This window comes from Eleginops maclovinus, chromosome 19, assembly GCF_036324505.1.
Source record: "Eleginops maclovinus isolate JMC-PN-2008 ecotype Puerto Natales chromosome 19, JC_Emac_rtc_rv5, whole genome shotgun sequence".
Lineage (NCBI taxonomy): Eukaryota > Metazoa > Chordata > Actinopteri > Perciformes > Eleginopidae > Eleginops > Eleginops maclovinus.
In genome coordinates this window covers 21,411,818-21,432,067 of record NC_086367.1, presented here as the reverse complement: position 1 = coordinate 21,432,067, position 20,250 = coordinate 21,411,818, and the positions used below count along the sequence as shown (strand labels likewise).

At 40.8% G+C, this 20,250-nt stretch overlaps 1 protein-coding gene across 1 annotated transcript in view; it reads right to left on the bottom strand.

Moving 5' to 3' along the window:
- The window catches only part of LOC134881318 (estrogen receptor beta-like), a 29,061-nt gene extending 9,867 nt beyond the window's left edge, over positions 1-19,194 (bottom strand). Inside the window, 6 exon segments of the mRNA XM_063908554.1 lie at positions 1,998-2,136; positions 4,281-4,640; positions 5,484-5,600; positions 5,690-5,889; positions 7,597-8,118; positions 18,915-19,194. Of these exon segments, the coding sequence (XP_063764624.1) occupies positions 1,998-2,136; positions 4,281-4,640; positions 5,484-5,600; positions 5,690-5,889; positions 7,597-8,027 (1,247 nt within the window). The 5' untranslated portion in view covers positions 8,028-8,118; positions 18,915-19,194.
- Between the last annotated feature and the right edge of the window lie 1,056 nt (positions 19,195-20,250).

Genomic DNA, 20,250 nt, shown 5'->3' with positions numbered 1-20,250 from the left:
ACACTGGATCACACTGCAGCGACTGACAGACGTGTGCTTTTATTTTGAATATACCTCCTGAGGGGCTGGATCCGACAACGATCGTTACAACTCGGATGTAAATTTATGCGAAACATTCATCAACATCTGTTCCCAAAACAGTATTCCAAGTGTTGATTGGCAACCTTATATTCCAACATTTTGCACCTTTCACTTGACACATTTATGACAGAGAGCTTCAAATTAGGAACTGGGAAGTTGGCCTCTTTCTCTTAGACACTTAAACCCGAGTACAGAATCATGCAGCCCAGAGATATGGAGATAAAAGAGAAGCTCCACAGCACAGAGAACATTAGAAAATCACTCTGCTTTCTGGCTCTGTTCAGGCCTCTCGATGAGTGAGTGGACCGGATTAGCATCCAGGATGTTTTCTGAGCCGTCCAAGGAGAGAGGGACCACTCGACAGAGACAGATAGGGCTGTGTTATGAGAACACATCAAGGTTAGCCTAAGTCTTTAGTGATAGTTTCCCTGGTTTTAAGGGAAGAAAGGTCAAACAAACTCACCCCAGCAGTCGAGGAACAAAGAATTCCTATTGTCTTCATTCACTCCTTGTCAAACAATGACCATAAAAATACCAAAACCACTGACCAACAACACATTGACACACACACACACACACACACACACACACACACACACACACACACACACACACACACACACACACACACACACACACACACACACACACACACACACACACACACACACACACACACACACACACACACACACACACAGTTTATTTTTGACTAAATCCCCTGTGCACTGTCCTGCAGCACCTTAATACTCACTGGAGTACCAGATATGTATTCATCCGCCACTGAAAATAGTCCCTCTGACAAATGCACTATTTCCTCCTGTTTAAGTCACTTTTGAATACAAAACTACAGAGACCAGCTGTTGTAGAAAGCTGTTAAGCCTTTAAGATAAAGAAAAGGTTAAATTTGTGCTGTGTATTTAAAGATCGATGTCTCCCATTGATGGAACCAACGGGATTAAAGCTGAGACCTGCAGACAGCGTAGGGAAGTCGGAAAGAGAACACCTTGTTTATTTTGGTCTTTTTCTTGGATTTGTTGTAACTGCAAACCTGGAACATTCTCCATTCCTGCAAATTGCTGCACAACTTTCCATTACAGGCAATAATCTGAGCCCGACCTCCTGTCTTTAATCCACTGCACTTTGAACACCAGAAGTTGCTTTAATGTTTTCCTTAACTGCTGCTGACCAAACATACCGTTTTCAGTGTCCTTTAATTCATCAGGAAGTCCCCACTGCTGGTGTGGGGGCAGCCAAATTACAGCGTGTTTACCGTGAATACAAAGGGTAAACTGAAGTGCCAGAAGCAGCCAACTGTTGTCTGGCCAAAGTTGAAGGTCAGTGAAGAAGACAACATTGAGCGATAAAAAGAAAATGTTGGCCAGAAAATGAGCCGGCAGTCTAGAAGAATCAGAGATATATCGGCAGCGAGGGGTTGCTGATATCTTTACCATTTCAAGGTCCGAGTGAACTCCCTGATTATTGCACAATGAGTACACCAAAGTGGGAAGATTAGACCAAAAACCACCAACACTGGTTTGGTAAACTGGAGGCTGCACACAACACTCATTCAGAGGAAGCGCTTCAAGTACCGTTACAAGCAAGGGAGACATTATTATTTGTTCGAGCCTGGAATGAAGAATGACTATCTATGTCATGTTTTGGGGAAAAAGAAAAACAAGTACTTGATAAGACTTGGTGAACACACACAACTCTTGCTTATGAAAAATAATCTCTGCTAGCTTAAGCTAACAAGCATTAGCATATAGGAGTAGAAGAAGCTGTCACAAAGACGTCACCAGACACACAGGCCCATAAACAACCTCATAAAAACCTTCAGAGCTCTAAAATAAATCAGCTATGTGTTTATTGGACTGCTAATGTGAGAACTAGAAAAAGTTGGACTTGAAACCTACCTGTTGAGTTTGAAGTCTGGAGAGAAGATGAGTTTTCCAGGATGATCCACGGACCTCCACATCAGGCCCAGCATCAGGATCTCCAGCCAGCAGCACTTCAGCAGGTGGATCTGGTCTGCAAGACTCAGCTCTACGAACCCTGAAGACACAGAGGAACACGGCTCAGAGAAAGCACTAACACATCAATGATCCTGGCATTAGACTTGTATATCCTCCATTGACAAATTCTAAACCATTTTTGTAGTGCGAATATACAGTATTTAAACTCTGAATTAATAGCAAGATTCCCTATGAGAATGGAAAAGCTTTTACAAGACTGGAGGTACAGAAGAAGTAAGTTAAGGTCAACAAGGGGATGGGACATAATCTGAGACAAAATACACGGTAAGAACACGGAAAAAAAAGACTTGTAGGTTAAAGGTTACGTTGAAGGAAATGCACTTTATTTAGAAAGGAGAACTCTTGACATGAACATGGTTGCATGAGAGCCAACAGCTAGAACGATTTTGATCGCTGAAATTAGTTGAAAGGAGATACGAAATTCATGAGAAACAGGCACTCATATTCAAACTAACAAGGGGCCCACACCCTCTTTCTGTGACAGAAAACACTGAGCAGCTTTAGATAAAAGGAACACGTAAACAAAGATAAATGTGAATATTTAAAGGGGGGTTAATCACTTATCAAAGGAGCAGGTTTCTTTCATCAAAATTCAGTGGTTCAGATGCACAGGTGAAGCTAACGAGTCACATGACACACTTATACATATTGTATGTGATAGTCTAAGGGGCGGGACATCTCTTAGCGGGTTCACCAATCACGACAGAGCCGGCCAGCTAACCAATCAGAGCAGACTGGGCTCTATTTTCACACAGAGGGTGAAAAGAGGTGCTGCAGCACAGGCAGTATGAGAACAATAAAGAGCTTTTTGAACATTAAAGCATGGAGACATGTCCCAGTGGAGGAACTAAATATGAACCTGAAAATCAGAATAATTAGGTTTTTTTAAAGGAGCCTTTCAACCAACCTTTTGAGAGTTGACAGAGAAACGCCCCAGAGCGTTACAGGATCCTACAAGGACATCACCTGTCTGTGCTTTCTTGGATCTTTTATAAAGCAGACAATGCACACTCATTTTCACCTCTGCTGGAGAAAAAAAAATCATGGAATAAGGTCTTTATTCAAAAAACTGGGAGTCTTTGTGAACCCCTCTCATTAACACCTCCGCTGGGGAGTTACCTGCTGGGCTGAACACTGGCTAAGAGAGGAAGGGAGAGGAGGGGGAGACATAAAAAGGGCCAGGAAAGTGGAGACAGAGACTCAGGATCAGTTGAGTAAGAAAAAAACTCACTAGTTGTAACCTTTAAACACAGAGGTGATTGATGATTTCCTACCGTTGGTCTCTGTTTATCCATGCAACAATTATGTCACTTGTTTGTTTATTCATCCATCCCACACAGCATCTGACACACCAACATGAATGATGAGTGGAAGATGTGTTTACCGTACCTGCAGCTTTGTTTTTACCTTTATAACCCTCGCTGGTTTTCACCGGACAGACCCAAACTGCTTCCACTGACCATAATGTTTATCCTGACCCTAACCTAGACACGGCCCTTTCACTCAGCACTGAAGGCCTCCAGTCTTGTTTGATGACATGTAAACTGGTCTGTGATTAAGTGGATGTTCCTCAACTATAAAGAGAATATATGCACGATGCAATGACAACAGAAACATCCAAAAGAAACAACAATGAGCAGGAAATATGGAGATTTCAGGTATAAATAAGGGCTACGTGTTTGGTCAATTAAGTGTAAAATAACATAATCAAAAGCTCAAAGATTCAAACTGAACTCATGTCGTGCTGTAGATTTTATGAAACACATAAGATACAGTATGATTGTATGTGAATTTACTGTATATGTCACATTTTTGCATATTTATCATCTTTTATAATGCTTTTTGGCTTTTTTTAGCACTAGTTTTGCTCCCTTTTCACGCATTCCTCTTACTTTGTTTATGTATGTGCCATTAAAGATTACGGCAAGTTCTTTTTATATGTAAACCTACCTTGATGAAAGATAATAAACCTGACTCTACATCTGATTCTGATATGTTTCATGTGTTTAGATACATGATTTAAACAAATACGGACATTTCTATTGAAAAAACAATGTTGGAAGATTGAGGAAAAAAATAAAATGTGTAAATTAAATTAAAACAGGATTTAAAATGTAGAAAATGTTTTATTTTTAAATGATTTGTTTGGAGTTTGGATCTTACCTGGGATCTTTTTGGCCCAGCTGATCATGAGGACCAGTTCCTTGTCTGCCAGGTTTGTGAGGGACATCATCATGCTGGCCTCGGTGAAGGGCTTCTTCATGTCCTCCATGAGGTAGATCTCCGGCGGCTCCGCCTCCATGATGCGGGAGATGAACTCCTCCGGGCCCATGGCCGAGTGGTTAACGTGGCTCATCTGAGGGACGGTGTCCACAGGGACCAGAGGAGCCTCCAGGTGGAGATGCCTTGGGGCACGGGAACCCAGCCCCACCCTGACCAAACCCCTGCCTGCGGAGTCCCGAGCCTGGAGCCCCCCACGGCGGTGTCGGGCTCCTCTGTAGCTGCAGCGCTCACGCCTTACACCTGGAGCATGAAGACAGCAGGAGATACAGAGAGTCACATACAGTAAGTGTACTACATACTCTGACATGTTTCCATGCTTTGATGTTTAAAAAGTTCAAAATGAAAACTGTTTTAGTCTCGGTTGATGAAAGACAGTCTGAAACATACATCTCTGATATAACATTGAATAACATATTTGCCACTGGCCTACTGACAAATGCATTGTCCCAATTTTCTGAAGCATTTTCCAGTGTCCTTCCAGTGCACTCCACTCCCTCTCTTTCCATATTAGCTCCAAGGCCCTCTGAGCAGAGAATCTTTTGCTCATAATGCTGGTGGAGGGTTTTAGTTGAACTACTCTATACACACACAGTTATTCATCTGTTATGTCCTTCCCCTCGATGTGCAGGTGTGAGGGTAGGAAAATGTAAAAAGGTTAGAAGATGGAATAATGCTGTGCAGGTTCCCAGAACACAGAGGGTGAAGAGGCCGATTACTGGTGCTTCGATTGTACCACTGTAGAAGATGCACGTGTGAGAGTGACTGAGTGCGTTTGTGTGTGTGTCTCGGTATTGTAAGCGGGTCAAATTGACCCAAACGCTGGATGAAGGACACAAATATGCGGGGGAATTTAGCAAGTGTACTATGGATTTCTGTTTCTAGTACATGATCATTACAGAAAATAAGCACAGGCTATGGAGGTTCAGGCTGAAAACATATCAGTGTATCAATTATTTTAGCAATAAACTTAACATGAGGTCAATTTGACACGAACACCACACAAGCGTTAAAGTCTTCCACTTTCTTTTGCTCATATAAGATGACAGAATGTCAAAGACCCCGGTTAAGGAGGTGAGAACCTACCGCACTTCATCATGCCCACTTCGTAGCATTTACGTAGGCGGCAGGCCTGGCAGCTTTTACGTCTGTTCTTGTCGATAGTGCATTGATTTGTGGCGGGGCAGATGTAGTCATTGTGTCCTAAGGAGGAAAGGAATGACGACATTTAAGTGGATGAGGAGCATGAAGAGATGGTGACTTGTTACTGACTGAAAGACAAGAGTTTATACCTTGGATACTCCTCTTGAAAAAGGCCTTGCAGCCCTCGCAGGACCACACCCCATAGTGGTACCCGGAGGCGTAGTCGTGGCACACGGCGCAGAAGTGCATGTCCGCCTTCCCTATAGCAGACGAGCACAACGAGGAGTTCAAGCCTTCCACGCCTTCCCCTGATCTCTTCCCCAGCGTCTTGTTACAGCCGATGATGGAGCTGCAGAAGAAACAGAGACATTGTGAACAAGGACAACTTGACATTTGAAATGTTAGCCTGTCATTTACCTGTCTTTAATCATCTAACAGGTTCTCTTTTTGCTAAAAATGTCTCAACAAGCACATTTCAGTCAACTGGAAAAAATTGCATGAGGAAACTTCAGTGTTCCTCATTGAAACATAATGGGTTTATAAGTCTCGAGCATCTATGACTGTCAACTGGTTCCATAGAGAACGACGCAGAACAGGGATGTAAATCAAATGTTGAGAGTAAATCCATCCCATAGAATCAGTGTTTATCTGTCAGTGGTTATTATAATAGGTTGCAACTCCACCTCAACACTAAGGATCATACTGGATTCTTTGCAAAGTCTCTCCTATCACCCAACGATCATCTCAGCTGAACTAAATCCACCTTCCCTATTTAGTCTCTTCATGCTGTCATGCTGCTTCGCCCATTCATCAATCCACCACTTCTGTCACGGTTTATCTTTAAATGTCTGCTATTACACATGTATCTCACTGATGGGGTCAAAAAGAAAGTCTTTATGTAAATAAAACACACATTAAACTGTTCTTGTCTCTCCTAAATTGAATGCAATCTAGTACGTATTTCCTCCAAACTTGTTGTATAATATCAATATAAAAGCACAGTACTGTATGTGGTTAAGTTGTTATTTCACCAAATTTGGGATTAGAGGAAAGGCATGATCACTGAATTCATGATGAGCCAACAAGCATTTGTTAAAATTTGACCAATTTCCATGCCGTTTAAAAAAAAAGACTGATAAGGACGCATTTCTCTTATTCATTCATTTTATTTATTGACACAAACACACATGACATGAAGAGCAAATAGTTAAAAGTCATTATTATTTTCTTCTTTTTTGTTTAAGACTCCTTGTTTCCTTACGTGGGAGACCACAAAAGCATCTTTCCCCGCTCCTATTCAACTCCTACTCCCACTCCTAAGACATAAGATTAAACACCACACAGTTTTTGAAGTCAGCTGATCTGAGGTCTGATTTAATCATCAACTTTTAGCAAAAACAAAATCTTTAGTTCTGACAAAAGCAAAATATATGAACGATGGATATTTGGATTATGTAAAGAACTAATCAAAGTTGAAAAGCACACATCAGCAGAGTTCATTATGCCACGCAGTGTACTTATAGAAATATGCAATCCCTATTTGCACTTAAATGCAGAATCTGTAATTAACAAGATCAGATCTTGGCATCGTAGGCGTTCTGGTTTCCATTTCTAGTCTGAATTATATCAACCAATCATGTTTGTATTGGCTTTGGTTGCATGCATGGAAACAGTCTACACGTGGAAAGCAAAATCAACAGAACGTGTTGGCTAAGATGCAATCTTGGAACCAAACGGCAATCATCTGGTGGGCATTTCACTTTCTATTTAGCTTGGCTATTTGGGTATTATTGAAACCCGGTAGAAGACGCTGTGTATTTACTTGCCTTCTCAAGTTGCTAATTGGGCTGTAATTGTCCAGAGCAGAGAAAGGGAAGTCTTGGTCAAAATACTTATTAAACAAATAACCCCAAAAAACGACTTTCCCCTTAAAACTCTATCATCACTTCATAACAACAGCCTCCTATTGTTTTCATTTAGCTTAACTGGCACTGCCTTTTTCCTTAAATATTATTACTGTACAAGTCTATCAATGGATCAGTGTGAATAAACCTACCTGCTACCGTTGATGCTGTGAGTTTTGTGCTCCAGCCAGGGAGCATGTGGGCTGTTGTCATTGTAGACGAGAGGCGGAGGGCAGCGGAGAGACATTGAGGGCATGTTGGGGTGGTTGTGGGAGGGCCAGAAGGCTGATGGGCTAAGCGGGGGGCACAGAGGGGATGGGCTGTCAGTGATGGGCGGCCTGGCATAGCTGAGCACAGATGGGCTGTAGAAGGTCAGAGGTCCGTGGCCGTTGTTGTACTCGTTGCTGCTATCCGTGTACAGAGACGGTATGCAGACGGTGTGGCTGTCCATGCCCAGAGGAGGGCTGTACGTGGCGGACAAGATTCCCGGGGGGCTTGGCCCCTCTGAGGATTCGCTAGAGTCCACCTCCTGTAGCTGAAGCAGTGTTAACGGGTCAGCGTCCAGCCTGGGGGAGGAGTCCATGTCACAGTGAAACTACTATATAGTTTCACAGTGATTATGAATACGATAATAAAGCTGGTTCCTCTACTGCATGTTCCAGTAAAGACAAGCCCTGGGACAAAGGGGGAGAAAAACTGTGTTATTGTTAATAAAAGAAAGTCAGGCAGAGCTGCACTTTTTGTTAGAGCTAATTAGGAAACAGTCGCATGCTAAGGCGGATGTAGTGAAACTTACATGCCAGGTAACATCAGAATGCTACCATTGTCATCATGTTAGCATGCTAACACACTAAGCTATGATGGTGTGTCCAGCAGTGGCTCAGTAAGTAGGGGCTTGGACTGGGAATCGTAGGGTTGCCGGTTCAAGTCCCCGAACAGACTTGAAAAAATATGGAAAGTGGACTGCTAGGCCCTGCTGTGGTGCCCTTGAGCAAGGCACCGGACACCTCCAATCCCCCCTCCCCATTGCTCCCCGGGCGCTGCACAATAGCTGCCCACTGCTCCTAGTACCAGGATGGGTTAAATGCAGAGGACCAATTTCACTGTGTGTGCTCTGCTGTGTGCATGTATGTGACAAATAAAGAGGGTTTCATCCTCCCATTCTATTCTATAAAACATACCATGACAGGTAACGTCAGAATGCTACCATTGTTATCCTGTTAGCATGCTATCACACTAAGCTATGATGGTAATATAAAATACCTGGTAAACATCAAACTGTTAGCATTGTTATTGTGAGCATTTTAGCATGATGGCGTAAGCATAGTTTTTAAGTATGGCTTTAGATTCTTAAGGTGCTTTATATTTTTCCTTCTCTGGGACAATAAGTTGGCAAAACCTGCTTCATTATGGCGCCATATTGCTAACCATTTCCTGTATTTCAAGCTACAGTCTTATGAATACAAGAAAGAGACTGGTAGTACAAGAAAGCTAAACATATTTATTTAAAACTTTGAAGCAATAAGAAGGAAAATAGTTGTATAATTTTAATATTTGTATCTGTCAACAATGTGAATAAACGTTTTGCTGCTCAGCTTGAAAAGCTTCGTACCTTACAGACACATTATAAATAGAACCTTTGCAATCACAAAAGAAAAATTGAGGCAGAAATGTAGACTTATTGGAGTGGAGGCAGACACTGTTGAAAACACTTTTAATGAAGATGAGGAACAAAACATTTTTGTAGACACCTTTCTGCTGAGTGGAAATAAAGACAGGTCTAAAGACTTGTACTTTGTATGGTTATTTTCCTCTAGACTGCTCTCTACCATTATTCAGCTGCTGTGACTCACTTCTGCTCATGGAGAGTTTACAGGGGCTGCTATCATTCGAGGAAAGTCAAGCAGGACGTCTTCATTGTAGTGAGTAACTGTGAGCCACAAGTTGTCTTTGATTGTGTCCAATTGATGGGTTTCCCCGAAATCATTGGACTGATTGTGTTCAACTCTTGTTATCGGTTATACGATATAATTGATGTAATATCTCGGCTTGCCTCATAAAAAATAATATATATGACAGTCGTAAAAGACGCTTGCTAAAAGTCTGATAAACAACAAAGTAAACATTACAGAAATATGTTTCATATGACTCAGGTCCCCCCCTGCTTAAACCTGTGCCTCATAACCAGCGTCATGCTGTGCAAAAGTGGCCAAGGCTGGGTTTGAACATTATGCATATATTATGTCGTTGCTATAAGAACATCTGAACACACACAGACACACAGGCGTATCTCTAAGGTTTTATTGCGTCAGAGACAAAGGACATGTACCACAATATTATTACTCAAGAAAGGAAACAAAAACACAAGATAATGGTGTGTTTTCTTAAATAAGTGCATCACAATCATAGTGAAAGTTGGGTCAAGGTCTGACAAATTAAGGTGGCCTTTTTTATCCCATTTCTAGGAACCTGAATGCATCCAAACCAAAGTAACCAGGCGCTAAAATGACTGAATACATAAAACTATTACAGCCCTATTTACCTAAGGGACCTTGCAGTAATAAGTCATATAAAACACTATAGTGTGGACTGGTATATTCCAAGAAGAGTCAAATGTTCTCACAGGCTTTTTTACAAGCAGGTAATTTATTGATGCACTTTCTTTGATGGTCCAGCATGCCTAACACAGTAACCAAACTGCCAGAGAAGCCATCAGCTGGTTAATCAGTGTGGAAATCAACATTACAGCAGACACTAGGTCTGCACAATGAACCCCAGACTGCAGCAATCACAAGTTCAAACGCACAGCTGCAATGCCTAGAAGGCTTGGGGTTTAAGACCTTTTGGGGGATTTTCTGCCTCTACTTTTGGGACTTAGCAGTCCGTATCATTAAAAAAAGTAGGTGAAAGAAACACAAAGTGTTTAAAACTTCCTGAAGTCCAAGTTGCCAACAACACATGGTAGAGAACTGGGTGATCATGAGTGCATTGTCAAGCAGGAAATGGACTTTAAAAAGACAGAAAAAGTGTACAAAATCCATCATAAATAGCGCATATTTGACAATAAGTTTGAGTGTATTCATTGCTGATTGTGATGACAATATTTAAAGACTGGATTTTATTATTCTTTATCTTCCAAAAACTGCCCAGTGGACAGGAGACACCATGCCAAATAGTCGCAAGGTCAAGCACATCAACAGTCAACATGAGAATCACACGTCAGGTCGAAGTGGCCCTTTGCAAAACAATACACTCTTACCTGTTCATGGAACAAGCACATTGACAGCATGCCATGAATTGGACTGAAAGTGTAACAACAGGTGTCTCATATTCAAACGCTACTCCAAATATATCAGAAAATGCAACTTTACAGCTTCCCTTTTCCTCATTTTGGACGACGAAAGGTTTTTTTGTCAGTCACATGGATCAGCAGTGGCAAAGTCAGTAGGGGCTTGGACTGGGAATCGTATGGTCGCCGGTTCAAGCCCCCGAACAGACTTGAAATATGGAAAGTGGACTACTACTTGGAGAGGTCCCAGTTCACCTCCTAGGCCCTGCTGTGATGCCCTTGAGCAAGGCACCGGACACCTCCAATCCCCCCTCCCCATTGCTCCCCGGGCGCTGCACAATAGCTGCCCACTGCTCCTAGTACTAGGATGGGTTAAATGCAGAGGACCAATTTCACTGTGTGTGCTCTGCTGTGTGCATGTATGTGACTAATAAAGAGGGTTTCATCCTCCGATTCTATTATCAGCTTCAACATGATATTAATAACATAATTACACCTACGTTTGCCTGGATATTAACTCAGTGCACTTTTCGGTCAGCTGTCCATCATGTGTTGATGTTAAACATCCCAGCTTGTACTGTCAACTCACGTTTAATGGAACTCATCCCAGTTTCTATTTCGAGGGCAACTTGGTGAGCTTTTGTTCTCTTTGAGGCTGGTGTGTCTCAAGTTCAAAGCTTTAGTTCATGCAGTGAATTTAGATACAGAGAGGGGTTAATATTCTCCAAATCTAGGGACACAAAGTGAGAGGACAACTACCGTCAGTACAAATGACCACAAACGACGGCAAGTATTTAGACGGTGTGAGTAAATGACACACAAAAATCAAGAACTATTAAACCAGGAATACGAATATTTTGTCCACATTTGTCCTCAAAATAAGGTTTCCACTGACAGCGTCTATCATGACTGGAATATACTCAGTCCAACTCCCAATCCGGTCCTCCAATTATTGTCCGCATTTTAAACCTAATAATTTTTTCGGGCAACCAGTGCCAGGGGAAAGGGGAAGATATATCTGGGGATCAAGCACAAGTACATGTGCCGCCAGCTCTATCGACTGAGCTATACGACAGCCCTCAAACTGAATTTTCCAGTTTGGATTTGCCATTATAAGGCCACTTACTGGCAGAGAAGATTGTCCAGTTGGCTTCAATCATGCAGCAACATTTTGTGTCTTCTTGCATTTATTTTTCGAACGTCACATTGGTGAGTGACCGTGAATAATACCCTCAGAGTAATCGACTGATACACTCAATGAAAATGTTATTGCGACCATGAAAATTGAACTTTAAGAGCTAAACCAACATAAGTAGATAACGATTTCATAAAACAAATAAGTGTGCAGACAGAGGGTTGGATTCTGCGTGTTATGAAGTTTAACTATGGAGAAAAAACACGGATGCACAATAAATATATATAATTAAAGTAGTGCCTTCATTCTGGTTGACATTTGACAAGTTATTATCTTCTCAGACTCGCCAGAATTAAACTCTCAGAGCCTAGATTTACTCAAATTAAACCCACAGTTTGGGATGAAAACATTGCTTAGAGAGCCTGCATCCTTAAGCTAAAACACTCAATTAGAAGACGTCAAAAAAGGTTTGGAAAACTCACTTTTTTCTGCAAGCTTCGTGGCTCTACAGTTTGACTTTTACACATCGACTATGTGAAAAAGTGTTTTTGTCAGAACGTCTAGCCCAAGTTTGAGCTTTGGACACACTGGTGTTAATGGCAGCGTTCCATGGCAAACCAGCAGGCAGGCAAAGGTCAAAGGGCACTGTCTCAATGCAACTCTGTCTTTTATTTAACTGAGTCATTGATATAAAGCCCCTAATCTGGTCTTAAACAAACAGGCCAACTTTTTTAAATGTCCAACAGGCTCACACTCGCTGAGTTTGGCACAGAAATTCAGATTTAGGTAAAACATTGGTGACTCTTCTCTGTTAAAAGTCCAACCCTAACCCTAGCTCGGCATCTTGAGTCTTGAATATATGAAAATACATTGAAGGAAATCTGACCTAATGGTTGGAAAATCACCCAGAGTTCTGTCAACAAACTATAAAAACAACAATTTCCTCTTTAGTTGATAAACTTTCACCCAAAATGGTGTTGCGTAACAAGCAACCTCACGGACCACATTTTTAATAAACCTCTTTCTGTCTTTTTTTAATAAATTAATGTTTAAACGTAGAAAAGCTTATGCCTTCATTCTTCATGCTTCTTTTTTTTTTTTGAAAATATGAATGAAATTGCCATAATTTGTCTTTAAAAACGAAAGTGTTGCTGCTTTATTGCTGGCTGATTTGATACCTACTCAACTTTTCTCTAATTTATTTGAAACAAATCGCAGTTCAGAAGCAGCAGACGGCATGACAGGTCTCCGTGCCATTTAAATCCATTGTTTTCCCACTACGAGAATAAACTCAAAAGTCACATCAAGTCATATTAAGTCTTATTATTCAATTACCAGTTAAAACATCTGCAATTTTAAAATGATTGTGTGGATTTAAACACACATGGGTTTCTAAAAAGAACCGAGGAAATGCGGTCATGGCAGTAATAGATGACGGTACACTCAGCTGAGGAAATGATTTCAAGGTGTCTCATTACATTTCACAGGAGCAGTGAAGCAGCAAGTATGGAGGCAAGAACCAACCAAAAAAACATGACATTTCAGCTGCTTTTGTCTGTGAACAAACATTATTAAAACTACAATATAAAAAGTGTCCTTCTCTTAAGATTTTTTAACAAAAGTTTGCCGTCTTAACCTTCAACCTGTATGGCTAGATGTATGTTCCTCATCGAGTTTCATTAACCAGCCTCTGATTGTATTATAACTACACCTCATCTCAGGTCTTCTGATGCGTTCTGTCCCGAGAGTCAGAACTAAAGCAGCGTTCAGTTTTTAAGCTCCAAATATCTGGAACAATTTCCCAGACACCTGCAGGTCCGCTGCTACTCTTACTACCTTTAAATCCAGGCTTTTCTTTTTCCGCTGCTTTTAATTGATCTATTTATATCTCGAACTGCACTGTAACTTGTATTCATGTATTTTGTACCTGTGTTACTTTATTCTCTTTGCTTTTTAACGACTGTTTCTAAACGCTCTTAATGTCTTTCATTGTTGTAAAGCACTTTGAATTGCCTTCTGTTGAAAAGCGCTGTATAAATAAACGTGCCTTCGTCCTAAATCACTAAGCATTCATTTATCTTTTTATTATCGCAGATTTTATAGATTAAACAAATAATCACATGGTCTAGAAATAAATCAATAATGGAGGTAGATTGGTTGCTGCCCAACACTGTACATCATCCTAGTTAATTAATACTTATTTTTATGATGTTTTTTATGTTTCATCTGATTATTATTTGTTATTTCATGATCCAGTCTGCAAAATATTCATCCCCTGTTCTTCCCGGTTGTTTGCTGCTTAGTAATCTTAGTAATGTAAATCAATTAAAAGCCTTTTAGTGATACGTTTGAATTATTCTGGACAAGAGCATACCAATAAGTCTGAGCAATAAATATAGAAAACTGTATGGAGGCTTTTAATCAGTACTTTTCACTTTGAGTTGCAAGATGTTAGGACATGTGTTTCCACATCCAGTCCAAACATGTCCAAACAAAACAGCTTTTCATTTAGTAATAATGGGCAGAAGAATAGTGTTTCTGACCACAGAGGTAACCCCACCTTTGCAAGAAATTAGATTAGGTCAAAGCATGTCCGTCTTTCACAAACACAAATCTCTTTGTTGGAGCCGCACTTTGACAAATCCAACTCAACACATCCTCATGGAGAGGTCTAGAGGTCACACATTGCTGTTCTAGACTTGAACAAAGCATGATTCAGCAACACGAGATATCATGAGTCCAGATGTGACCGAAAAGACAATAGGTTTCCTTAGAGAGCAATTTTCTGCACACCACTACATTAAAAACCTGGTTATTTCTTGTGCATAAAAGGAGCCCTCCTCTCCTCGGAACAAGACTCCTAGCCAGCAGCACATACCGAACCACAAAGACCCCCAGCTAAACCATTACCCGGCCCATTCTCCCGGCCTCACAAAGCCAACAAGGAGCTGATGGAGGAGAAGGGGTGGTGTTGAATTGAAGGACGGATTACATGGGAGCCGGACAGAGCTGTTTCTCGCTCACAGAGGAGCCCGACAGCGGCAGGTTTCAGAGGGACGGACAGCTTGATTATAGCCTCTACCATTTGGAGTAATTGTAGCCGTCAGTCTGACAGCTCTGTCCGATTTACTGTACTCAGAAAATACACCAAATTCCCAGGAAATCATCTTCCTTTGAGCCTTAAGTGTCTCACTTTTCTCGACAAGACATTAAAGTATTATACTAACACGCTTTGGGAGTAGCGTGTTACATGTTAAGGGCTGCATTAGGATACAGAAAAAGGAACTGAAGTCCTTTACATAAAAACATAATCAGATTGCTGTGACATTTCTAGAAATTGGGGATGACCGATTAAATTGATTAAATAAATATGTGTTTCTTGTAAAAAGAGCTCATTTAATCCTTTCTTTGAACATCTATACGAATACTGTCTGAGTTTGATGAATGGTTTGCACTTTAATTTGTTATTTTTATTGCTATATTTTAAGTTGAACTTTACTGTGTCTATCAAACCAAAACGGAGCATTTTCTGTCAACTCTGATGTTATTTCTGCTTCAACTATTATATATGTGCTCATGTGTTTCATTGTTGGTGTATCGGCTACTTCCTTAAACATGCTTGATGAAGGGCAGATTCTCCTATAAATCTCTGAACAAGGAACACATTTTTAATACTAAATATCTTAGTTTCTAAGTTTACATTGTTCTATTGTCTCACATAATACACTTAAGTTAAAAAAACATCTTATTTTAATTAATTTTCTCTTGTATTTTTGCACTGCATTTGAATCTGAGATACCCCAAAAGTAAGAGAAAGGAGTCAGTAAATAGTAATTATAACGGACGCATTTTTTAATTTACCCTGGTTGTTTTTATTCAAGTGCCATAAAAAAGTTTATGAGCACCAAAACACATCAACGACGAACAAGTCCCTCTTTGTCTCTTTTTGCCATCCTAAAGTCAAATGACGGAAAAATGAGGGGGCTCAATTTGGATCAGGATGTAATTTAGCCATTACATTTAGCTACAGCAGAAAGCCACACAATGAAAGGATTTTTCTTAGGAATCAAAAAAGTAATAACTCCCTTTTCATTTATCACTTTTGACACGCTGAAAGTGACTTGATTGCGGGACAAATATCTTCCCTTCTGCCTAGATGTTTTTGGGTTTCTGGACTTCAACCTTGGTGACCCATGGATCCAAGAATTAGCTAGCCAAACGCAAATTTAGAAAGGAGAAAGACCAAACAAGAAAGCCGTTTTAAAACAAGGAGGAGGGCTCCACCTTTGAGTGATGACTGATACAAACTGCAACCAACAAATCCTACCAAATATATCACAAAGAAAAGGTACGTTTCATGTGACACCATGTCTGACCTCCATGCGCAGCTAGGTGTTAAAGGTCTTTGAATAATACAGGAAAATCACCCAAAACACATCTTTAAATAAACCTCCATCCCCTGTGACAGCTGGCCCTAAAGTAAATAAAAGCACACCGATTTATACCAATCAAAGCTTTCCTTTAATGACCACAGAACTACATCCTTGAAACACGATTACATCCTTTAAGCCCCTCCGACAGTAGCAGGGCAGCTGACTATCACACCATCAGTTGAACAGCAGCAAACAACAACTGAACCGTGGTTTCATCTCGATATCTGTTCACGCTCGGTCCAATTATAGACACAACTGGGTTAGCAATGGTTTATTGAGATACCACAGTAGGTTGTAGATGGTATCTCAAAGAATTGTCATTAAAAAATATGCTTTTCTTTCTTTTGCATCTTTTAGAGAACATGCTAGATGTATTTCAGTTAGCTTCTTTAAAATGTTCTAACCACTGCAACACTTCCTGAAGTTGGCAGACAGGTAGCCTATCAGTCACCACGGTATGCGCTTTGTTTCTGAACCAAACCCTAAACCTGTAATGTTCCAGGTTGGGCTCTATTCTTTTTTTATGCTGGCTCTACTAAATGTGTACACTAACAGTCACTGGATTTTACTTTGTTCTCCCCACTTGAAATACCAACAAGTTCAGACACACACAGATGATTGGAAATGTGTCCCCTACTTGTGTTGTGGCTAGGTCTGAACAGTGAATATTAGAAGCAGGAATTAGAGGATGTCTGCTATTACTTGAGAAAATGCTCAAATGCTTAACTTACTATCAAAGTGTATAACTGTTAGTATCACGGGATCATGTTAGCTCAATATTGGGAGTGGGGTAAACATCCAGAAGTCAAGGTTGTCAAAATAACTGCCATAGTATTTTAGGATCACATCAGGAAGCAGCTGTACGCATCAGTCCATCCCACGGTTTACATGTTTTCATGTTGAACACCGCCTCTTGTGCAACTCTACTATGAACCTAAAATGGCTCAGATCACACCACTTGTCTTCCCGAAGGTGTAAGATCTATTCAGGATGGTCAGGTCTGCAGGAAACTGCTTCCAACGCAGGCCATGCTCACCAACACCCTGTTTACTGTGCTTTAAACCCGACACCACACACACTGACTGCACCAGGCACGACACCCTCCTCTCATTCGCCGCCTGGAAACACCCAATGAGGGCGAGGGAAAAAAATCATGCTGCGGCATGTTTTAGTTACACTCTGTACTCGGGTATCTCAAGCGATGGACGATCAGTGGATGGAGTGGGGGAGGTTTGGAGAATTGTTGAACAGTGTGACCTTGGAGAGTTTTTTGGCGCCGGTCGGTGGAATGCTAGCCGACGTGGGTGAAACCCGGAGAGCGGAAGGGGATGTGCTCCAAGTCCAATTTCTTATTCCTGGTAACGGCAGGACATCCCTCCATCCTCCCTACCAAACGCACGCACTTTCGACTCCCCCAGAACTCAAGTTATTTGCACGTAGGAAAAAGGAATCTGGCATTATTAAAATAGCCAAATGTAGGCTGGAGAGGAAGTTGTAGGGTTGCATCCTCGCTGGTTTCCAGAGGCTGAACAACAGGAGCAGATAGGGTCGCTCTTGCTGGCGATGTGATAAAACAATCTTCAGGGTCGTTAAACCAAATGTGCTTTACAAAAACACCACAGTAATGATGTTATAAGATGGAATGACGTGAGAAAGCCTGAGCTGATAGATGTGATTGGATTGAATTACGGCTGATTTGCAAACTTTTCCAGATCTAAGATGCGCATCAGCAAAAGAGAGACCATATCTGTCTGCAGTGCATCTGTGCAGAGGCAGGGAAATAATGGATGAAACAGTCCTTTTTATATATTTTACAGGGATATTACAAAGACATATATTTCTATTCTGTATAATACTATCCTTTATTTTTGTTTTCACACTTGCACCTATGACTTATTTTGTGGGCTGACAGTCTTTTCTATAAAAGTGAAATAATGGCAGACATTTTTGACATTGTGTCTGAATATTTACAGTAAATAGCAATCTATTTTGCTGCAGAACAACTGCACTTTAAGGCATTAAAATGACTCAATATGAATACCATGACTTCTTCTTCTGCTAAGGATGATTGTGTGGTATGAGTGAAGGCTACACAACTACTGCTAAATCGACTTTATGGTGACCTTAAGACCTGATTTTGTTCAATAATCTGTAGACTTTCATGGTGTGTTTTCAAGACAGCAACATTAACACATCAATGAATACGTTTCCTTATCATGGCTGTAATAAATTCCTGTAAAATCCTATAGTTTAAATTTGTATTCAATATCTTGATCGTCATATTTCTAAGGGTCGGTTCAAAACACGGAGTACCTGCTCTACAGATGCATTATAAAACACCTCTGACCAACCTGTTGTCCCCGTAAGCAATTTAACAAGAGAGCGCTGGCCAAGTTATGGCAAACTATTTTCGTTATGTCCCAGTTAAGTGTGTGTGTGTACAAAATACCCGAGCTCCAGCTGATTCTAGTCAGGCAAACAAAACCGAGTTTACTTTCAGGCGCAGAGCTGCACCTGTCAGACTGGAGGTCCTTTTCACTGTGAAATGCACTGCGGTAAAACTCTTTCTACGCTTAGTAAGTTAGTCCTACAAACATAGTCTTAGTCACAAACCTGTCACTCGCTCCAGGTGACGATCAAAGGAGAAGATATGCTGCAGGTTTGGGGACTTTATTCGGTTGTCAGCGCCTCCTTCGGCACCGCGCTTCTGCTGCTGCAAACTGTCAATAGAGGCAGAAAAACAAGAACCATGACGCGTAAAAGTGACCCTATAAGCGGACGTCACATTCACCCGGCGCTTATTCCTCCGCGATATTCCTCCAAAGACTTCTCCGATCCTGTGCTTGGCATTAATATTTCCCTTCATTCCCTCTCCAATGCTCCAAGTGCCAGATTTAAGGTTTGGCCGTTTTGGAGACGTCACTGCCCCCGCCTTTTTTGAGAGATGCCCAAAAGCGCAGCGCATCGGTGGGGGTCACAAACTTTACTGAGATACAGTATGTTGGTAAAAACCGCGAGAAATGGAGGATATCTGTTTCTCTCAGAGGTGGGAAGTAACTTCAAGTACTGTACAATTTTCAGATACTTCTACTTTTACTCCACTACATTTATTAAATACCTTTAGTTGCTAGGCAGATTAGGATTAATGATGGTAAATATAATCTCCCTTAAATCAGACTTTAGTTCACCTGCAGTAAATCCAGCAGCTACCCTGCAGTATACAAGCCATTCAAACTAGCTGCACCTTTACCAGCTCTGAGAACACTTTAATGATCAATCATTATAAAACATATCAGAGATATTATTCTGAAATGGACCAATCAGACAATGACTACTTTTACTGTCGCTACTTTAAGTACATTTAGATGAGAGTACTTTCTACTTTCACTGGAGGAACATTTAGAATACTTTCACTGTGACAGAGTATTCCTACACTCTGGTACTTCTACTTTACTCAAGAACAAGACCTGAGTACTTCTACTTTACTCAAGTACAAGACCTGAGTACTTCTACTTTACTCAAGTACAAGACCTGAGTACTTCTACTTTACTCAAGTACAAGATCTGAGTACTTCTACTTTACTCAAGTACAAGACCTGAGTACTTCTACTTTTACTCAAGAACAAGATCTGAGTACTTCTACTTTTACTCAAGTACAAGATCTGAGTACTTCTACTTTTACTCAAGTACAAGATCTGAGTACTTCTACTTTTACTTAAGTACAAGATCTGAGTACTTCTACTTTTACTCAAGTACAAGATCTGAGTACTTCTACTTTTACTTAAGTACAAGACCTGAGTACTTCTACTTTTACTCAAGAACAAGATCTGAGTACTTCTACTTTTACTCAAGTACAAGATCTGAGTACTTCTACTTTTACTCAAGTACAAGATCTGAGTACTTCTACTTTTACTCAAGAACAAGATCTGAGTACTTCTACTTTTACTCAA